Genomic DNA, 19,051 nt, shown 5'->3' on the forward strand with positions numbered 1-19,051 from the left:
GAATCATGCTAGCCGGGCTGATGAGAGGTGTTACCTCGAGACCGGGCCGGTCCTCGGATGCTTGTTTCCATTCTGGGAAGGACATGGCTTTTGTAGTTCGGACTGGACTGTTCCCATGGGGCACAGGGTCAGCGCTCATTTGCATACCGCCATTGTCTAACCCAGGGTGGTGTGGAGTGGAAAAACGATGGATTTGGGCCCAGATCTTTGGACTGGGGTGAATGTGTGACATTGATCCACATTCTGTCCATCACTGTTGTGTTTGCAATTACCGCTCTAAGTGTACTGGGGATGCTCAGACGTGAGTCCCAGGCACTCCACACCACTGGAATCAAGCTAGCCGGGCTGATGAGAGGTGTTACCTCGAAACCGGGCCGGTCCTCGGATGCTTGTTTCCGTTCTGGGAAGGACATGGCTTTTGTAGTTCGGACTGGACTGTTCCCATGGGGCACAGGGTCAGCGCTGATTTGCATACCGCCATTGTCTAACCCAGGGTGGTGTGGAGTGGAAAAACGATGGATTTGGGCCCAGATCTTTGGACTGGGGTGAATGTGTGACATTGATCCACATTCTGTCCATCACTGTTGTGTTTGCATGCACCTATTGTAAGTGCCTTACAGTTACAGAAAAAGATTTATATAAAACTGCAGGGTGTATAGTGAAATTGAGCAGGCACCTGCACAAATAAGAGTTGTTAAATATAAAATAGCTTGGAGGGTTAGAGTAGACCTCTCTATGTCTGCTAGCGTTAGTGAATGAACTTGATGTTTAATATTACAGTACTGTACATTTGTCCCCTAGGTAGACTTCTGATTTTTATGAGCTGCCCTTGACTGGTGCCTGGTATTTCTGTTACAAGTGAAAAAGTTGACTGTTAAACCCAAAATCGTAAAATGGTGAAATTATTTTCTCTCGTGCATAGATGGAAATTTATGTCCATGATGTAAAGCTATGAAATATGACGGACAGGCGTATCTTTCTTGACTTTAGTTAACTTAAAAAGGATTGCACTTTGAATCATTCTCACCCCTGTAAAATATAAAAGAATGTGTCCTATAACAGCTTACAAAATTGTGAGTTTTAGGCAATAAACTCACCAAGTTCAGACCGTTTACTTCTTTATAAAGTAAGCGATGGAGTGTGAGAAATGTTTAAATCATCTCACTAAGAAATGTAGATGTGTATTGCAGGACTCCATGCACCCAAAGAGATCTGTGGTATGAATTTTCAGGGTTTTTTGTGGGATATCTTCATGATGTAAAAGAGTAAAGAAATCAATGATCGCAGGGGGCGAGCAAGTTAGAATGCTACCACCATGGGCCGAAGAGGCATCGGGGGGCCTCACAGGACTGTCAATCGTGCCACAGGCTAACTAGTGGGGTGTCGGCTTTTTCACATGGCTATAAACCCAATTAGGCTGATTGCTACAGAACCTCTCTTGCATCCTCCTCTCACCTCTTTCTTTCCTGTTTCTTTTATCCTTTGCCTAATCTCCCAGCAAGTCAATGTAGAGGGGATTAGCTAAACATATGTCTCAAAGTTCCTGTAATCACTGCAATACAAACTACGTTTGGCTAACCTCATAACAGAAATGCTAATGTACTTGTTTATAAAAATTTATAAAAATACTTTGAAATTAAAGAAATCAATGATCAATTGAGGGAGGTATAAAGATTGTGTTCGATCAAAGGGAAGATCTAGCTGTGAATGCACACAGTGGCCATGATGATGGTGTCTTATGAAGCATGTCTACTACAAAAAAACTAGAAGCTGAGTGTGAAATTTACTGCGGGTCGCAGAAAGCGCCTGTCAGACAGTGACAAAATCACTCTCAAAGTAATGCTTCCTTAATGTTTAAGATATCATTCTGCAATTTTGCTTGAAAACACTAAAACGAAAAAGGGTGTTTAACTAGTCAAGATTGTGCATCCGTATAGCTTCATCCTTGATTCTGGTGTAAAGGTCCTCGCTAAAAATTGGAGGAATTAACTTGCATAAATCCATGCCTTCTAATCTGGTTACCATTTTCATTGCTACCCCACTAAATATAGCATATGACCTAGAAGTAGAGACATTAAGAAAAAGAATGTTTAGGGCTTACTTACTCCATGTAAATTCAACTTCCTGGGATCGCCTTTCAACACCACCTAAGAGTGGAGAAAAACAAGAAATCTTGAGGACTGGTTTACAAATGCGCAGCACAAAGCAAAATAAAATAAATCAATAATCAAGTGGACATGTTTCAACCAGGTACCATTATTATGATCCAGGGTAAACAACATATTTATGGTTGATCAAGTCAATACTGTGACCCAAAGTATTACATTCTACCTTTCTAGCCCCAATTGAATTATTGGGTTTATTCTAAGCAACTAGGAAGCTATTCGTGTTGGGGCCATAGTTAACTCCAGGCTAGGCAATAACAATGCATTTTACTTAGGCAAGGCCTGCAAACGTAGCCCATTACAGAAGGTTCCAAAGGCTTCGATTGACTGGGTATTTGGCTTACGAAAGCATAATCAAGTCACAGCTATGAGAAAGGTACTATACTGGCTGCCAGTTAATAATGGTATCCTGTTTAAATGTTTGAGCATCCTTCATTAAAGTAAATATGGTTTTTGCATGCAGCTTTGTGAAAAGATTTCCTGCTACTTAACACCGAGAAGACTTTTTTTTTTCAATCTTGATTTTGTCCAACAAGACAAGATTAAATTATCCTCAACAGGCAGCAGCCCCCTTGTATTATAGGGGTGAAGTCTTTTAACAGCTTGCCAGCCCATCTCTGAAATACATCTAACTTTATGAAATACAGATTGGCTGTTAAAAAGGGTCTATTCTAGCATCTCCCTTCTGCCAGGCAACCACTGTTTTGCATAACAAAAGCCAAGATACACTTGTGTCCTAGATCAGTGGTTCTTAACCTGTGCGCTGGGGACACCTGGGGGCTTGCGAATCTTACTCAGCAGGTCTGCTTAGAAAATGAAATAATATTAACAGATTAATAAAATGTATCTAACTAAAGAAACAAAATGTAAAACTGAAAACTGTAAAATGTCCTATAAATGTGAAGGAATTTGAAATTGTATTAAAAATTAAGTTAATATCCTCAGATTGATTTGTGGGAGCAGAGTAAGTGCATCATACAGAATATAATATTGATGATTGAATATAGAAAGGCTCATACTTCCCATTAAAATGTTTAGTTTTTTCTATTTTTGTTTGTGAATTAAATAAAATATTTTTTCACCTTTGCGTTTGTCTGAAAAATTCTTGTTTCTGTATTTTTTTCTGTATTGTTTTGAGGATGAAATCATTGACAATGCTTGAGACAGTGGACCCCTGTCCCAAGCATTGTCAATGATTTCCAGTAATGGCTCAGTGGGATCCCCAGATTCCAATAATGATTCAGTGGGGGTTCCTGGATTTCAGTAATGATTAAGTGGGGGTTCAGAGAAGTCAAAAGGTTAAGAACCACTGTTCTAAATCACTGAAAAAAGTTGTTATTCACTGAGATGTTACGCCATGAAAGACTACAGATGCTGATCATTATTATTTATGTACGTTAAATATAATTATTCCAAGCTATACTGCGAACGGAAATTGCAATTATAGAAATGTGCTGATATGTTTTTTGGGAGGCGCCTTATTAATTTTGTCAGTATTTCTATGAGAATGAAATTGGTTATTAGACATTTTGGGGTAAATTATGGTAATGATTATTTATATTCAGCTAATTAAACTTTACTCAGCAATTAAGTCAATAAACATGAGTGGCACAGTGTGATTTGCAATTTAAATTAGGATAGTAGCAGACTTTTGTGCAACTGGCACTCATTTCATGTTTCAGTTAGACTGTGATGAATGCAGCTCGAATTAGACTGAAACTGACGGCAGCAAGCTGCTGACAGTAACAACTGTGTAACATAATATATGTATTCGTAAAGCGCACTTTCACCCATGGGCATCTTGGTGTTTAATGGCAGATGTTTATTGTTACAGAACTCAATGGTACTCATTTTATCAACCTCAGAAGGATGAAAGGCTGAGTGGACTCGCCAGGATTTGAGCCTGTGACCATGAGGTCAAACACAGGCCCCTACAGTGGGCACATTAGTCCACTAAACCACCAGACCCGGCATGAGAGAACCCTGAAAGGTGGACTGCTGACAGAAAGGGCTGTGTGAGACAGCTAGTCAAGGTAGCTACTGACAAGCGCAGGTTTACAAGATAACGGTTAAAGGTAGACTGCTATCAGGAGCAGCTGTATGAAAGAACAGTTGAAGGTAAGTGGCTGACAGGAACAATTGCGAGAAAAGCTGAAAAGAAGAAGCTGTGAGTACATGCAGTTTCTGAGGGATCTGTCAGGAATCTGTGCAGTGCAACTCACAGTCTCACCTTTGGCTGTTGGCGAAACCACAATAGTCTGTCTCACACTGACTAGCTGTCAGTTTACAAGAAGTCTAAGGACAAATCTTGCAGTAAGGTGCATCTCACAGGTATCAAGACTAGAAAGTCTGCTTTGTCCTTGTTAGTTGTGATCGGCCAATGTAAGTTGCAACACTGTGGCCACAAATACATGCATTATGCATGTGTGCTTCAGTAAGAATGTCCCTTCTTGCAACATGCACCAAGTTAGGTCAGAATGCACCTCTGAATTTTATTTACACCCCTCCATGTCTAGCCACCGCCCCCAACTTCCGCTAAGTCAGAGCGCAGTGGTGGCAGGGACCCAGTTTGAAAAGTTGCACTTGACACAACATGCCCAAATCTTGAGCTATGTGTTCATTTAAATAGCCATAACAAAAGCTATAATTGGTACTTTGCCAATCACGGTTTAGTGAAAATAAACAAAAGGTGTTTCCAGTGCTGGCCCCAAACACCTAAGTGGTAGATGAGCTACCTTATTTACCATGGCAATACCAGTTCCTCTTCCTAAATATTGTGTTCTAGACGTCTGTCTGAAGGGCAGTCTTATTCTAGTCATTTTTCTAACAATGTTGCACTCGACCTGCAGGTGCCAAAATCAATATTTTGTAATGACAATGAATACTTTGTTATCCAGAAAATGTTACCAAACCTCTTAATACCAACGAGTAAAAATTAAAATAGAGTAAAGTAAAACAGAAATCAGTGATGAAAATAGTTCTTATAAATGAAATTGACAGACTTATTACTACAACAATTATATGGAAGATATTCAGAATTCCTAAAATGGGATTAGTACATTCAAAAACGCTTTTTTGCAGTCACAAACTCCGAATTCTTTTTACATCTTGATAATTCTTAGAGATAGCAGAGAGCATTAGAGGGGACCTCATATGTGGTGTCGGTCCAAAGGTGTCTTAGGTTGTAGTGCACTGGTCTATACCCCAGGTCAGATTAAGGGGTATTCTTACTCACAGGTACCCAGCTACTGACTCGCCTTCAGGGAGAAGGGATCACTGAATGGCAGACTATTGGGTAAAGACATATAGTCAAGAGAGGTGATCTATACCGTTGTGTGGGGGTTATACGGAAGACCCTGAAATAGCTTCAGCAGCCTCTCAACCTCGATAAATTGAGAAATAACTCCAGAGCAGGGAGAGATTTAGACTTATACGAGGCGAGGAGGCAACTATAGAAGGTGCATTCTGTAAGTGTCTGAATTGTCCTCTCATGGACAATCAGACATCGAATGGTATATAGAGTGCGGTCCAGTTGTCATTTTTTGATCCACCTGGTGACACGCCTCCTCATCTTGACCAGAAGGTGTAAACTTTCTACTCCATTACCCACTAAATCTACCACCTGTTACTTGTGAGACAAAATACATCTGTAGAGCATGTGGGGCTCCTCTACACAGGAAACTCAATTTCCCTTCCCTGTCACATGTTTCGGGCAGTCTATAAAAAGGACTCCCTTGAGACACAAACACCTGCCAATTGCATTAGCACCAGGATGCCAAGTCTGCCTTTGTGTTCCCTTGCAGCCCACCATTGTTCAGAGACATGCCACCTGGCCAGAGAACAATGGAATGCAAATGTTCCTCTGCTCTGTAGATGTAATGAAGCAAGCACAGCAGCGATGCAGGCTTTAAGAGGAAAATTCAAAGACTACGCACATATGCCAGAAAAACAAGCTTGGTTTCCTGACCAGCATTTTGCAGTGTTATATTTTTATGTAACCACCAACACTTTCTAGGGCAATTTGGTCTTAAAAACAAACCAGTTTAAACGCAGGCCGATCCGACATGGATACATTAATCTAGCAAGATCTAGAGGGGTCAGAGACTTTTTCAGCCAACAATAAAATTAAAGAACTGGAAAAGGCTGGGATCAGAGATCAGAGATGGATCCTCTGATCTTTAGGTCTCTAATCTTTCAAAAATGGGAACACATATAAACCCGGCTGCATGTCACATCTGAATGCCATATTGTCATTGTCATTTATATAGTACAATACTACTGTTACGGTGGCCAGCCATGCTTGTGCATGCATCTATAGATCAGAAGGGCGTTGGTTACTGAAGCATATGTGTAGCGTGAAGGGTGTTAGGTGGGTGATGACTAGAGGGGTGCTCCAGACCTTTCTCAGAGTATCTAACAGCATAGCTTGGAAGATGCTAGTGAATGAAATATTGTAGAGATGGCACTAGAAAGATAGCTTAGCATAGTGGTGTGACGGCCATTGCCGTGACAATGCAGGAATTTGCAGTTGGACTAAGTGTATGAGTAGGTGATTTTTGTGAAGGCTAGAGACGTGCTCGAATTGTGACGTAGGAAGCAACATACAATAGCTAAGCACAGTGATGGCTAGTTAGAGCTGGTTTTGCATGCATGCAGCAGTTCAGAGGAGATTCTGTGAATATGTGTATATGCTGATCATGAGGATTAGGTGTGTATTTTCATAATGGTGCAGTCAGTGAGGAGCATTACTTGAAGTGAAGGGAGGGAACATTCTACATGAAATCTGCCCCGTTTTGTTGGGCTGGGCACAACAGCTACACTCCACAATTCTTTTTCATCGCTGAGTTACTGAACATAGATGTCACATTTGATATCCGGAGTCTAGCTATCAAGCTTATCCAGATATCACTCCAATGTCTAGAAAGGTAGGTATTCTTGACTTCAGCACATAGTTTGTGTAACATCCTAACTCCAGCTCTGCCCTCTCTGATGGTGTTCCCGGAAAGGAGCAAAGGATTTTTAGATCCCCAGGCATAAATAGAGTTGGCCTTGTGCAGTGGCCAGTTGCTTGGCATCACAATCCTGATTTGTTACTTGTCAATGCCTCCTGAAAACAGGTCAACAGAGGCCCTAGTCTTGTTCCTAATCTTACCTTTTCTTCATCCTAACAAGGACCATTGAATGTTAAATGGTCATCAGCCCAATTGTGCTTACTGTTTGTTTTGTAGGAATGTGTAGTTGATCCTTGAAGTACCATTTTTTGTAACGCATGTGATCTGCAGAGATTAGGATTTCAGCTGGTACTAGTATTCCTTGGCATATTGGTGACTCCTAGCCATCTCTCTGGGATCAATGACTCTTCTTACAGAAACAAAACTCTGGAATCTACACATACAAAGGTGGACATCCTGAACAGAGATAAAAGGCAATACAGCTCATCAGGTTGAGTGCTGATTGCAGTGTGAAACTTGAAGGTCTCCGGTATGAATCCTTGCAGGGTAACTTGGTTATTCCTCCTCCTGAAGTGAATAAAACGAGTATCCTTCAACTTGTATAATTAAATCTAATACTGGAGCTCAAACAATCAATTATGCTTCAAGCATGTTATGTAGAAAGTTGCAAAGCAAAATTAAAGAAATGCCTTTTTAGGTTTCGAAACCTGGCGAGGGGCGAAGCCCCTCCCAGATCGAAATCTATTGTTTTCAATAGTGAGGTTAGGACAGCCTCTGTTTCCAATTGGCTAGCTCCATAAATGGAGACTAGCCATTGGGAGACAGAGGCTGTCAATCGCGGTTTCTCACGAAAACGCGATTCGGGGGCGTTTCTGGTGCTTTTTTTAAGCCCCGCCCCTTTGTCCCGGGCCGCGCTGCGATTGGCTGCCGGCCCGGGACACCCCCGTGACGTCATTCCCGGGCCGCGCTGTGATTGGCTGCCGGCCCGGGACACCCCCGTGACGTCAGCCAATCACAGCGCGGCCCGGGACCTGACTTGTTAAATTACTTTCTGTAGTTAGGCGACGGTGTACCGTAGTTTCAATCTTCCCATCTGGCCGATCTCTCCCCTCGTTTGTGCGCATGCGTATCAGTAAACGCATGCGCAGAACGCTCCTTTTCCAAATACAGGTATTTTTGATCTCCCCCCCCGTGTTCTGCCGTTTTAGTGCGCATGCGTCATTTCACGCATGCGTACTAACTCTTTTTTCATTCCATTTGAAGCTCCCGCGGCAGCGTTAACAGTCCAGTTGAGCTCCTCAGCGTTCTGCCTTTTTTTAGTGCGCATGCGTGTCATTTCACGCATGCGCACTAAGTCCTTTGAATTGGAAACTTTTGCGGCAGCGTAGCGTTACAAGTATGTTAACCAGCCTGGGTTCCGTGGGGTAACCATGCAACCTGTGACCGCGACGCGCTACATGAACCAGCACCGGACTTTATTCCCTTGAGAAGCCCATCTAGAGGACAGGAGAGGCTGGTGCAGGTACTGCGCATTGTGTAACTTGACGGTCATGAAGAGACTTTGTAATAAATGCATCTAACTGCGCTCACCGCTTGCTTGTCAGTAGGCCGCGTAGCTGAAGGCCTCTGGGGCTAGGCAGGCAGCCCAGTAGCTGTCAAGCCCCTCAGACTGTTTGATAGCACTCGGCTCGGAGAGCACACATGGCAACCTCATTGAAGGCGTCTCCTAGTGCCTCGGTGGCCGCTGCAGTGCTCTGCGTGGGTGCTGCTGTGGGGAAGCAGGAGGCGGTAAGCTGTGGGAAAGGCATGTGAGGTCTAACTGCGCAGGAGAGAGGGGCTCGTCGGGCCCTGCTGCATGTCGCCATAGTTTTGCAAGGATCATGTGGGTGATCCAAATGATCGCAGTACCCAGGTGTGCTGTTTAATCCCTGCTACGCTCAGCCGCAGCGTCTTTTTATTTACAAACCTTACGTAGCTCTGGCCATAACGCGGCCTGGTGCAAACAGGTCAAACTTCCCTCCTCCCTAGTGCTCGTTATTACAGTCCACCATCACGCCCACGAGACGACAGTGCGATAGTTAGCTTACAGCTGTATTTGTGATCTCCCCTCTGACGTAGGGGGAGATCAAACCGCCAAGAGTCATCATTGGTAGGCGCAGTTCTGGGCCGAGGTGGTTAACCCGGCCCACACGACGTCGCAGTGCAGGCAGCAGCCTGGCCTAGGCCCCCTATCGAACATGCAGGCAGAGCTGTGCCCAGCCGTCCACCACCACCAGGGCAGTAACGGTACGTAACAGCCATAAATAATATAATAAGCCATTACATTAATAAAGCTGTTTTTTTGTGGTTCGTGAACTTGTGGATGTGACGTGAGGGTCACAGGCTGCGGCGCAGTAGCTCCCGCTCGGCTCCACATGAAGTCCGGCATTATTTATTTATTTATTTATTTGCCATTGTACATTGCTCTGGGCTGAAACCAATTGAGCTCGGTGTGTTCCAGGCAGATGCGATTTTATCACGGTGAAGAAACCATTGTCAGAGTTCTTAAAACCGCAGTAAGTGTACAAGGCTTCTTACGGCCTATCTCGCTGTCACCTGATCGTTATTCATAACGCTGGGCGCTGTAAACATCAAAAACTGACAATAAAGTGGGTGTCCGCCGTGTTCAACAGTCTTCTTTCGGTTCCACAGAAGCACAGAATTTGGAATGATTGTTAGAATCGTACACGAGTCTCTAGGGGGGTGAATGCGTGGGTCTGTAGAGCACGCTGTCCTATGACACAGCTTTAAACACAATGTGTGACGATGGTGGGAAGCAAATACATAGGTTAGGAGAGGAGAGGCTCATGTGAACTAAAAAACGCACCCTAGCCAAAATAATGTCAGGCATTCTAGGCGCAGCCCGGGAGGTGTCTAAAGGCTGCCAGTAACTTGAATAATGAAATTCGATAAATCTCCAGGTTACTTAAAATGTCAGCATTGTGTTAGTTGTCACGGTATCAACCCAGGCCCATTTGTACAGGGTGGAATGGAAAATATGCAATCATGACAGGCCAGGAAAAGACTAACACCTGTGCCAACCACGAGTGGAATCCACGACTCTAGCTTTCAGGGGTTCTTAAGACCACGGAGTTCATCATTACACGAAAATCCACACAGTGCCAGTGTGAAGACTAGCTCTGTTTATGATTATCAATATTCTTGTTACCAATGATCTCTCATCTCAGCCTTTTGAGCGTAAATAGAGTACCATTAAAAAGGGTACCGTTTCTAGGCGCTGTAAATAACACGTGTAATATGAAGCTCCATGTAAAAAAATAAATAAAACTGGTGAGTGAACTGAACTATATTTGCAGTCCTTACAACACCAACCATTTGACTAAAATCTTAAAACTAGATAAGCAAATGCTTTGAAACGTTCATATCAGGATTTCAAAATGAATACCAGGAGTGCACATTGCGTCAGCAAAATAACACCTCACTTGTAATCTATTACTTGATTTAAAAACGGTTGTTACTACCAGTAACTGTTTTCATATAGCTAACTTCTACAATGCCACCGTTCCGTAGCTTGACATACTATAATAACTCACCACAATAAGCGCTTTATAATTTATATGTTTAACTATGTAAAATGTTCTAAACTAAGAACAATTGCTCAAACATATTTTTAAAAAGTTTTTTTTAACAATCTTAAATAATATTTCTGCGAGATCCTGAAATATATGCTAAAGGCTATACTCGTTGCCGCTTTATATTACTGTCTGGATTTAACTGTGAGATCACCGAAATTAAATCCTGTTTTGTTCTGGGGTTCTCTGATTGTTCATTTGTAGTGAGAACTCCATGTACCAAGGTGAACGAGCAAGGTCTGTGTGCAACATTCACATGTGTAACTATAAAAGTATACACATCAACATGTACATATCCTAGATTATTAGGTGCTAAATATGTTCAAAATATGTAAACTCAACAAACACAACAAGATGATGGACGGAGTGCTGAAACCTTTTTTTTAGCATTTGCCGGTCCTTTTGAAGCCAAACAGTGGTGCTCATCAGAGTAAACGTGCAAGATTCAAAACCTGGGCAGGGGTCTTCAGTGGCGGGGTCCCTGGACATTATGCACCCATTTCACAGCTGCATGTAGGCCGTTGATTTCTAGTAAGCCTGTGCCCTACTCTTCGTGCCCTTCGTCCTTATGTTAACACGAGGCCCCAGGGCCGCTTCGGAGAAGTCAGCGGCCGAGTTATTTTTCGGCCTTCAGCACCGGGCACAGATGGGCTAAGAATAGTGTCCCTGGGTTTGACTAATATGGGGAAGGACAGTGCCCTGACCGGAGCGGCCGCCTGCACTTCGGTTACAGGCACGGTATTTAAAGCGGCAGGCCAGGTTTGGGGCGAGCTTCGCAGGCCCAAACATGGCCAACTAGGAAGCGGCACAGAGCACGTCGGGCCCTTGGGCCAGCCTTGCTGCCCCCAGCTCTCAAGCAAGAATCGGCGTGGGTCCACATACTTGGGTCCTGCACTACTGCTAATGCCAGATGTCACTTTCTTAGCACTCCTAAACTGTACTTAAGTAACTGAGCTGAGACGGCATACATCGGTCGAGACTGCATTGTATTTGTTGGTAGTCATTGCTGGGAGTGCAACTCGTGTACCTTCAGACTTGAGCCAGGCTTGTCACACAGGAAGGCCGACAGATGGGCCTGCAGCTGAGGGCCCTGTATCTCTGGCACAGGGCTTACATGGGACACCCCCATGTGACTGAGACGCCTCTCTGATCCCAGCCCTAGTGCCCTACAGAAGAGGAGGTTTGGGCTTCTCAGGAGAGCCTTGGAGTTTTTGCCATCTGTTTGTGTCTTTAAGATATCTTCCTGTCTACAGTGCCTCAGTATTTATAATCCACTAACGGTTCTCTTCTGCAAAACTGCTCAGCAGTTTACAAAGCAGTAAGAGGGGGTTCAGAGTGCACAATCTGAGATATGTTTTATGATAAAGAAAAATATATATTTTGAAAAATGTTTAGTCTAAGCAAAACGTTGATCCTAAGCCACGAACTTTGGAGCCCCTTGGGTGTCCGCTTTGTCGTCTTCCCTTTAAGGTGCAAAACAGTATTTCTTCTTGGAGGTCGAAGTGGCAGTTTCAGTACAACAATGTATTCTGTAGTTCGTTGCTGGTGAATTCACCTTAGTGAAAGTCGTTGAAGGATCTGATTTGTTCTGTATTTATAAGTCTACATTGATAGCACAGCATTCTCTGGTCATCGTGCTAAACTAAAAAGAGCTTCTAGAGTACTGCTGAGAAGAGGGGGTGTGTGGGGGGCTCTGTGTGGGTGTGTGTGTGGGGGGCTCTGTGGGGGTGTGTGTGTGGGGGGCTCTGTGTGTGTGTGTGGGGGTGCTCTCTGTGTGTGTGTGTGTGTGTGTGTGTGGCATTTGCGAGAGATTGAGCTTTTGGCATTGTAAATGACAATGCCATCTGTTTTCAAAACCAACACATAAATAAAAATGTTGTCATTTACAATGCCAATAGCTCTAACTTTTGCAAGGGCGAAACCGTTGCATTGTAAATGCTTGTTACATTTGAACTGAGAAATACCATCCCATAAAACTCACAAATTACCTCAAAATAAATCTCTGTAGGGCAAGTTCACTGCCACACCGCAAACTGTATAAAGGCTTATAAAGGTGTCAGCTCATGTTAATCCTGGAACTGCATACCGTGGTTCCAACAGTATATCACCATTTACCAAGAATTGGCAAAGTCAGCCTATCTTAGTTTTGATAGTGTGCCCCGACCTTTTGGCTATGCAAATATTGTTGTGTCCTCAAATGCCTGCCACACGTGTGCACGAACATACACAGCAGCCCTAATGTAATGGTCTTTCTTATGCTTTATGAACATTTTTTACAAGGTGGCCACCAAGCATGTGTGTGTGTGGAATGTATGACATTACATCGCATACCAATACCACGCGTGCCATTACAACGCGGGTATTACTACGCGATGTCAATGACAACAACATGCCATTACATCGCAAAATTTTACCACGGCTATGCCTTTACCATGCATGCCATTACATCGCAAAGGCATGCGTGGGAAAGTTATACTCATGGTAAAAGTTTGCAAGGTAAGTGACTCTACCCTAGCTTATCCTAAACACTAATATGTACCCCTGCACAACCCTCCCCTGATCCCAGTCCTCTCCCTACAATAACACTACACTACCCTGCACGACCCCGACACTACCCTAAACCCTTAAACACTACCCCATGCATGACCCTCCCCCTACCCCCTTTCCAGTCCCTACACTGAAACACTACCCTGCACGACCCCCGACACTACGCTAAACCCTAAAACACTACACTACACTAACACTATAACACTACCCTAAACCTTTGAACAGTACCCCCAGCACGACCCTGCCGTACCCCAGTCCGGTCCCTACACTGAAACACTACCCTGCACGACCCCCCCAACACAACCCTAAACCCTAAAACACTAGATTACACTACACAAACACTACCACACCATCCTAAACCCTAAATCACTACCCCCAGCACGACCCTGCCCCTACCCCCAGTCCGGACCCTACACAGAAACACTACCCTGCACGACCCCCGACACTACTCTAAAACACTACACTAAACTACACAAACACTACAACACTACCCTAAACCCTAAAACACTACCCCCAGCACGACCCTGTCCCTACCCCCAGTCCGGTCCCTACACTGAAACACTACCCTGCACAACCCCCCCAAACACTACCCGAAAACACTACACTACACTACACAAACATTACAACACTATTTTGACACTACCCTAAACACAATAAAAGTAACCCCCACCCCAAGCGCAATCGCCCTTACCTCACTCTCCTCGTGGTTCCTCTCTCCTGCTTCCAGCGTCGTCTAAGGGGCAGTGCACCTCGTTGTGAGGAAACAGCCTCAGTTTCCTCACAACGATGTGGATAGCCATTACATCGCATGCGCTGTAAAAGCGCATGCGTTGTAATGGTATCCGTAGTAATGGCTACGCGTTATTACATCGCATGCGTTGTAACACATGCGATGTAATAGCATTGCATGGTAAAAACCACGTAGTAATGTGGGTTTTCCGTGTGGGTGTGTACTGTGACCATACCGTAAAGGTTTTTCATAAAACATAAGTAAATCTATTACAAAATGTCTGTGTGCATGCATACTAACACTTGGCAGCCATCTTGGAATACTTATTTTCATATTTCGATGGCCGGATGACACTTTTCTAGTGTTTGGCGCCTAATTCACCAAATATTGGTAAAGCCAAATCCAGAAGCAGAGGTGGATGGCAGCCGGTGGCAGCAGACGACGTTTGCCACATTTATAATAGGTGGATGACAGAGGCAGCGGGCGAATCAAGGGGAACACTGGAGATGTTACCATGAAGGACTACTTACAGTCCTGGGCAAAGCAATGCAACCTTTCATTAAATGAGATGGTGATAAGTAAAGCCCACCCAACTGATATTAGCTTTTCAAATATTGATAACAGCCATTGGTTGATGGAGGTTCACTGGATGCCCACATCCTTTGACCTGTATGTCTTCGTTCTATCTAGTAGTGTCTTATCAACATGAGTTTTCCGACAGATAGCTACAGCTGTCTATAGAGGAAACCTTAAATGTTATACCACCCCTGTTGCAGTAATAGTCTTCTGTAAACCAACTGTTTCCCCCTCCACACAAGACATAAATAAAAGCCCAACTACCATATCATTTATGAGCCCCACATGGCTTTGATGTGTGTACAGGACAGTTGAATTTTAGAATGGACACATGTTCTGCTAATATTTGATACACTGAACTTTATCCTGATCTACAATCATTTAGAAATTAATTTATTCCAGAAAAGTCACATAAAGACAAATGCAATGTCAGAGGGCAGTAATTAATGAAACACATATATTGGTTATTTTTACGTTGAAAACATTTTTGGAGAACGTTTTGGGGACGTAAAATACTTGCTCAACCTAATAAAACGTGCACCTAGAAGAAGCATAGTATAGCAGATATGCCGCTGCTGTTCAAAGGATGTCCCAGGCAAACAGAGTTTAGGCCCCTGATAGGAACCGTGTCCTCCATTAATAAGAGCATTGATGCGTTTTTATTTGATACAAAATATTATTAAGTCAATGTACAAGGAGCAACATACTTTGCTAACATGCTTTCTACCCAAGGATAATTTGGAAAAATATCAGAAAGTAAAGGATGGTTTTATCAAATGAACTTATATTTATAAATGTAAAGCAACAAGAACATTTAACACCGGTGACAATAAGATCTACAGCACAGTCAATAGCAGAAACAATGCAAATGAAGAGAAGATGCTCTCTGGGTTTTTCAGAGCAAATCAGCCATCAAATTCTGTAATATCTCCACATTTATGTAAAAAAAAAGTGATTTGATTAAAGGAAATTACCTCTTTGTAGCCAAACTTCTCACTCTGTGCCTGATGCCGTAGCTTGCTGGGAGCAGAACAGAAGGGAGAGAAAAACAAAATTGTTGTTAGAAAATGAAGTGCACTCAGTATGTTGGTTAGGAGTTAGGGGGTTAGCCAAGAGGAGGAGCAGTGGTTAGGCTGTGCTGGTGAAGTTGCAGGTGCTGGGCGCTGGCACTCAGTTTTGAGGTGTGTCTTCAACAAGGGGGAGAGAGAGAGAAAGGGAAAAGGGCAATTTCCTCTCGCCAGGAGTGGTAGGTCCAGCTTCAGCGTGTGCCCTAACAGAGTAATGAATACAAAGAGAGCTGAGCCGTTCCTTAAGTGGGAGAATGTCCGTGTCACCCTGGTGCCTAGATACTGCTCCTCCTCTTGGACCGGACAAGACTTTCAAAACCTATTGCGATTGTGCCATGCCCTGGAAGAAGCAGAAACTGGCTTGTCATTGTGGGGAGAAGATGAGGCCCTTGACCAGGATATCAAGAGACCAGGGCTCATAAAACCTCTGTGTGGGACACCTTGAGGAACTGAGCCACACAGAAAGCCATGAGACACCTGAAGTACAGCTGGTCAAAGTCATCATGTGAAGCAACTGCGAGACCAGAAGTCATGGATCTCTAGAGATAACCATAGTGGACCGATTATCGGGCCGCCATAGGGTGAGAGTTTTTGCCTTTTCATCTCAAGTCTTAGGATAGCTTCTCACTGGTTGCAGCTGGACATTCTGATTAAATAATAATTTGATTAGTCCACCAAGCTCCATTCCAGTGATATATGCATTCAAAGTTGAGATTGGTGACCTATTCCCGAGTTTCTATAGGTCAAGCCTGTAGGTCTGGAGGCTTCCCCTGGCTCGGGGAATGCCACATGCCATCAATAAAACCCAGAGAACAAAACTGGGTCTTGACTCTTAATCAGCAAGGCTAAGTCAATATAAACTAAATCAACAAAACAAGTGCCAGTACTGAACTAAATAAGCATATACTCATGATCCACGAACTGTTATGAATGAAGCATAGCAGTCTATTGTGTTATTTGTCACTGATTTAATCAAGTAATTTTTAGACGTTTTCCATTTTTTCAAGCAAAAATTTTTGTGCATATCAGAATGTGCAACTATATACAAACTATACAATTATTTACAAAACAGATGACATGCAATTTTTTAATACATTCATACTAATGCTTTCACGCTCCACGCATACACCTTTCACCACTAAATCAACATACAAAAAGCAAACAATCAAAAATACCACTGAGGTATGGGTCCAGCAAGGCTCGAGGGTGCCCCATCTCCACAATGCTGCGTCAAGACCTACGCCTGCTTCAAGCAGGCGCAGGGTTTTGACGCAGCATTGTCCTGAAAGTGACTGAGTGAAATCTCATAGATTTCACTCAGCCACTTTTAGGAGGCGTTCCTGTGCAGGAACGCCCCCCCCCCCCGCGCAGGAACGCCTCCTTATGGCGCAGGGCTTTACAACGTGACGCATCTCCTAGATGCGTCACGTTGTAAATAAGGCGCATTGTTTGCGCCGCCGTTGCGTCAAATAAGTGATGCACCGGCGACGCAAGGCCTTCATAAATCTGCCCCAAAGTGTTTTAGCATCAACAAACCCTCCACATTTGTAGATCAGAGGGTTTGCAAATACAAAAACGTTTTTCCTATGTACTAAACACATTTAGTGATTTGGAAAAGTGTTTCCGAATCACTAAATGTGTTTAGAAATTGATACTGATTTGATACATGATTGAGGCTTGTTGTAGGTGTTCCTTCCACATACTGAATCAGTTCGCTATGTATCAATGTTTTGGGACTGAAATTCAGTCACAGAACATTGAAAAGTTACCAACCACTGAGAGGAGGTGGTAACTAATTCCAAAAGGGTAAGGGTCCTCTTGGGATCCTCTCCCCTCTATGAATGTTGAAATAAATGTTTGTTGGGGAGTGGGCAGGGCCCAAGTGACCACTGCTAATACTCAAACAGAAATAAGTACATTTTCTTTTAAATGTAGCAGTGTGTTATTTGAGGGAAATGAGCTGCATAAAAAGGGTTTGTTTGCTAAAAAGCAATCCACTCCGATTCCTTATCTTGTGAAAACGACCTATTCATATACCGGCCATTTCGAAAAATAATTTTGTGGGTGTAAATAGTTGCTGTACAAATTGTGACTGCTTTTTGATGCCACATTATTAGTGCATGTAACCCTATATAGGTCGGCAAAGTACAGATCTAACTTCTGTCAAAAAATAGGGGGCTTTTTTATGACAGCCCTGGGTCACATTTGCAACATATGAAGTGGTACATGGTGACGTAGGGCTCTCATAAAGATTTATGAAGCCACCCAAAGCCACTATGCAGTGATTTGAGTGGCCTCATAAATGATAATTAAGGCGACGCTGCGCAAATCGCTGCATAGCCTTACTCTGTGCCCGGCAGATGTTCCATGGATATTTCAGTGGGTTTTCCCACACAACCCCCATGGAAATTGGCACTGCCCCAGATTTACAAAAACATATAAACCTAGGGAAGAGCCAAATCTGTATGCCTCCCAAGGTAATGCATAACGACGAGAAATAACTTAATGTCTCCTCTTTTTTTTTTTTACTCTCTCTATGTGTGCTGCATTCTGCAGCACTCAAAGAAAGTTGTAAATGCCTATTAGGATTGCTTTAGTGCTGGAAGGTGCCCCTGCATGTACAAAAATAATCCTGCCTGCAACAAAGGCACACTTGCACCATGGTGCAAGGGTGAATACTAGTGCTAGGCTGCTGAAAAGGCACCAGAGCAGGCAGAAAGGACAGAAATGCACCATATTGCTTAAAATGGTGCATTTCTGCCCTTTCACTTTGGCATAGGGCAGCACAGCAAAGTGCCTTGCTGTGCTGCCCTACGCCAAATTGCTATAAATGAGGCCCTAGAACTTTTGTTGTCGCAACTGGTTGTAGGGAATTATTCTTTGTAATGTATCTGTTATTACCAAGTAAATTGTTTAAATATGTACGATTCATAACATTTAAAAGCATGTGTTTGGAGGAGGAGCTTCGCGCGCATCCGAGATGGCCGCATGAGTACAGGGCTCCCGAGTCCCTCGCCGCCCTCCGCATATATCCTGAAAGATATCCTGACTTTGACGACGGGTTCTTGAAGATGAACCTCAGCTGACTCCTTAGCTGTTTTAAAAATTTCCTTTGGACTTCGGGAACCGCAGATAAGCCGATTGGAGTTTTTGAGACCTGCCCTGCGGTGACACCGAGGGCTGGCATACCAAGATGCCGGGAAGTAGTTGAACAACAACGGCCTGAGGGGCTACCCCTGTTGCCCTGAGTTGACTTTCGGTTTCGTTTTTGTGCCTCCGGCCTCATCTGATTGCCTGATTGCTCTGTGCCCCCACCGAGGTCTAGCCTAACTCTGCTTCTCTATTGTATGCCAACGGTCGTGAGTGCTTGGGTGTTGGGCTG

At 43.6% G+C, this 19,051-nt stretch overlaps 1 protein-coding gene across 2 annotated transcripts in view; it reads right to left on the reverse strand.

Moving 5' to 3' along the window:
- The window catches only part of RNF122 (ring finger protein 122), a 69,976-nt gene that overhangs the window by 24,850 nt on the left and 26,075 nt on the right, over positions 1–19,051 (reverse strand). For both annotated transcript variants that reach the window (XM_078666186.1, XM_078666185.1), the window contains exons 2-3: positions 15,577–15,622; positions 2,106–2,147 (exon numbers count right to left, since the gene is read on the reverse strand). In XM_078666186.1, coding sequence (XP_078522312.1) covers positions 2,106–2,147; positions 15,577–15,622 — 88 coding nt within the window. The remainder of the gene's footprint in view (positions 1–2,105; positions 2,148–15,576; positions 15,623–19,051) is intronic.

Source organism: Lissotriton helveticus, chromosome 11 (genome assembly GCF_964261635.1).
Source record: "Lissotriton helveticus chromosome 11, aLisHel1.1, whole genome shotgun sequence".
Classification (NCBI taxonomy): domain Eukaryota; kingdom Metazoa; phylum Chordata; class Amphibia; order Caudata; family Salamandridae; genus Lissotriton; species Lissotriton helveticus.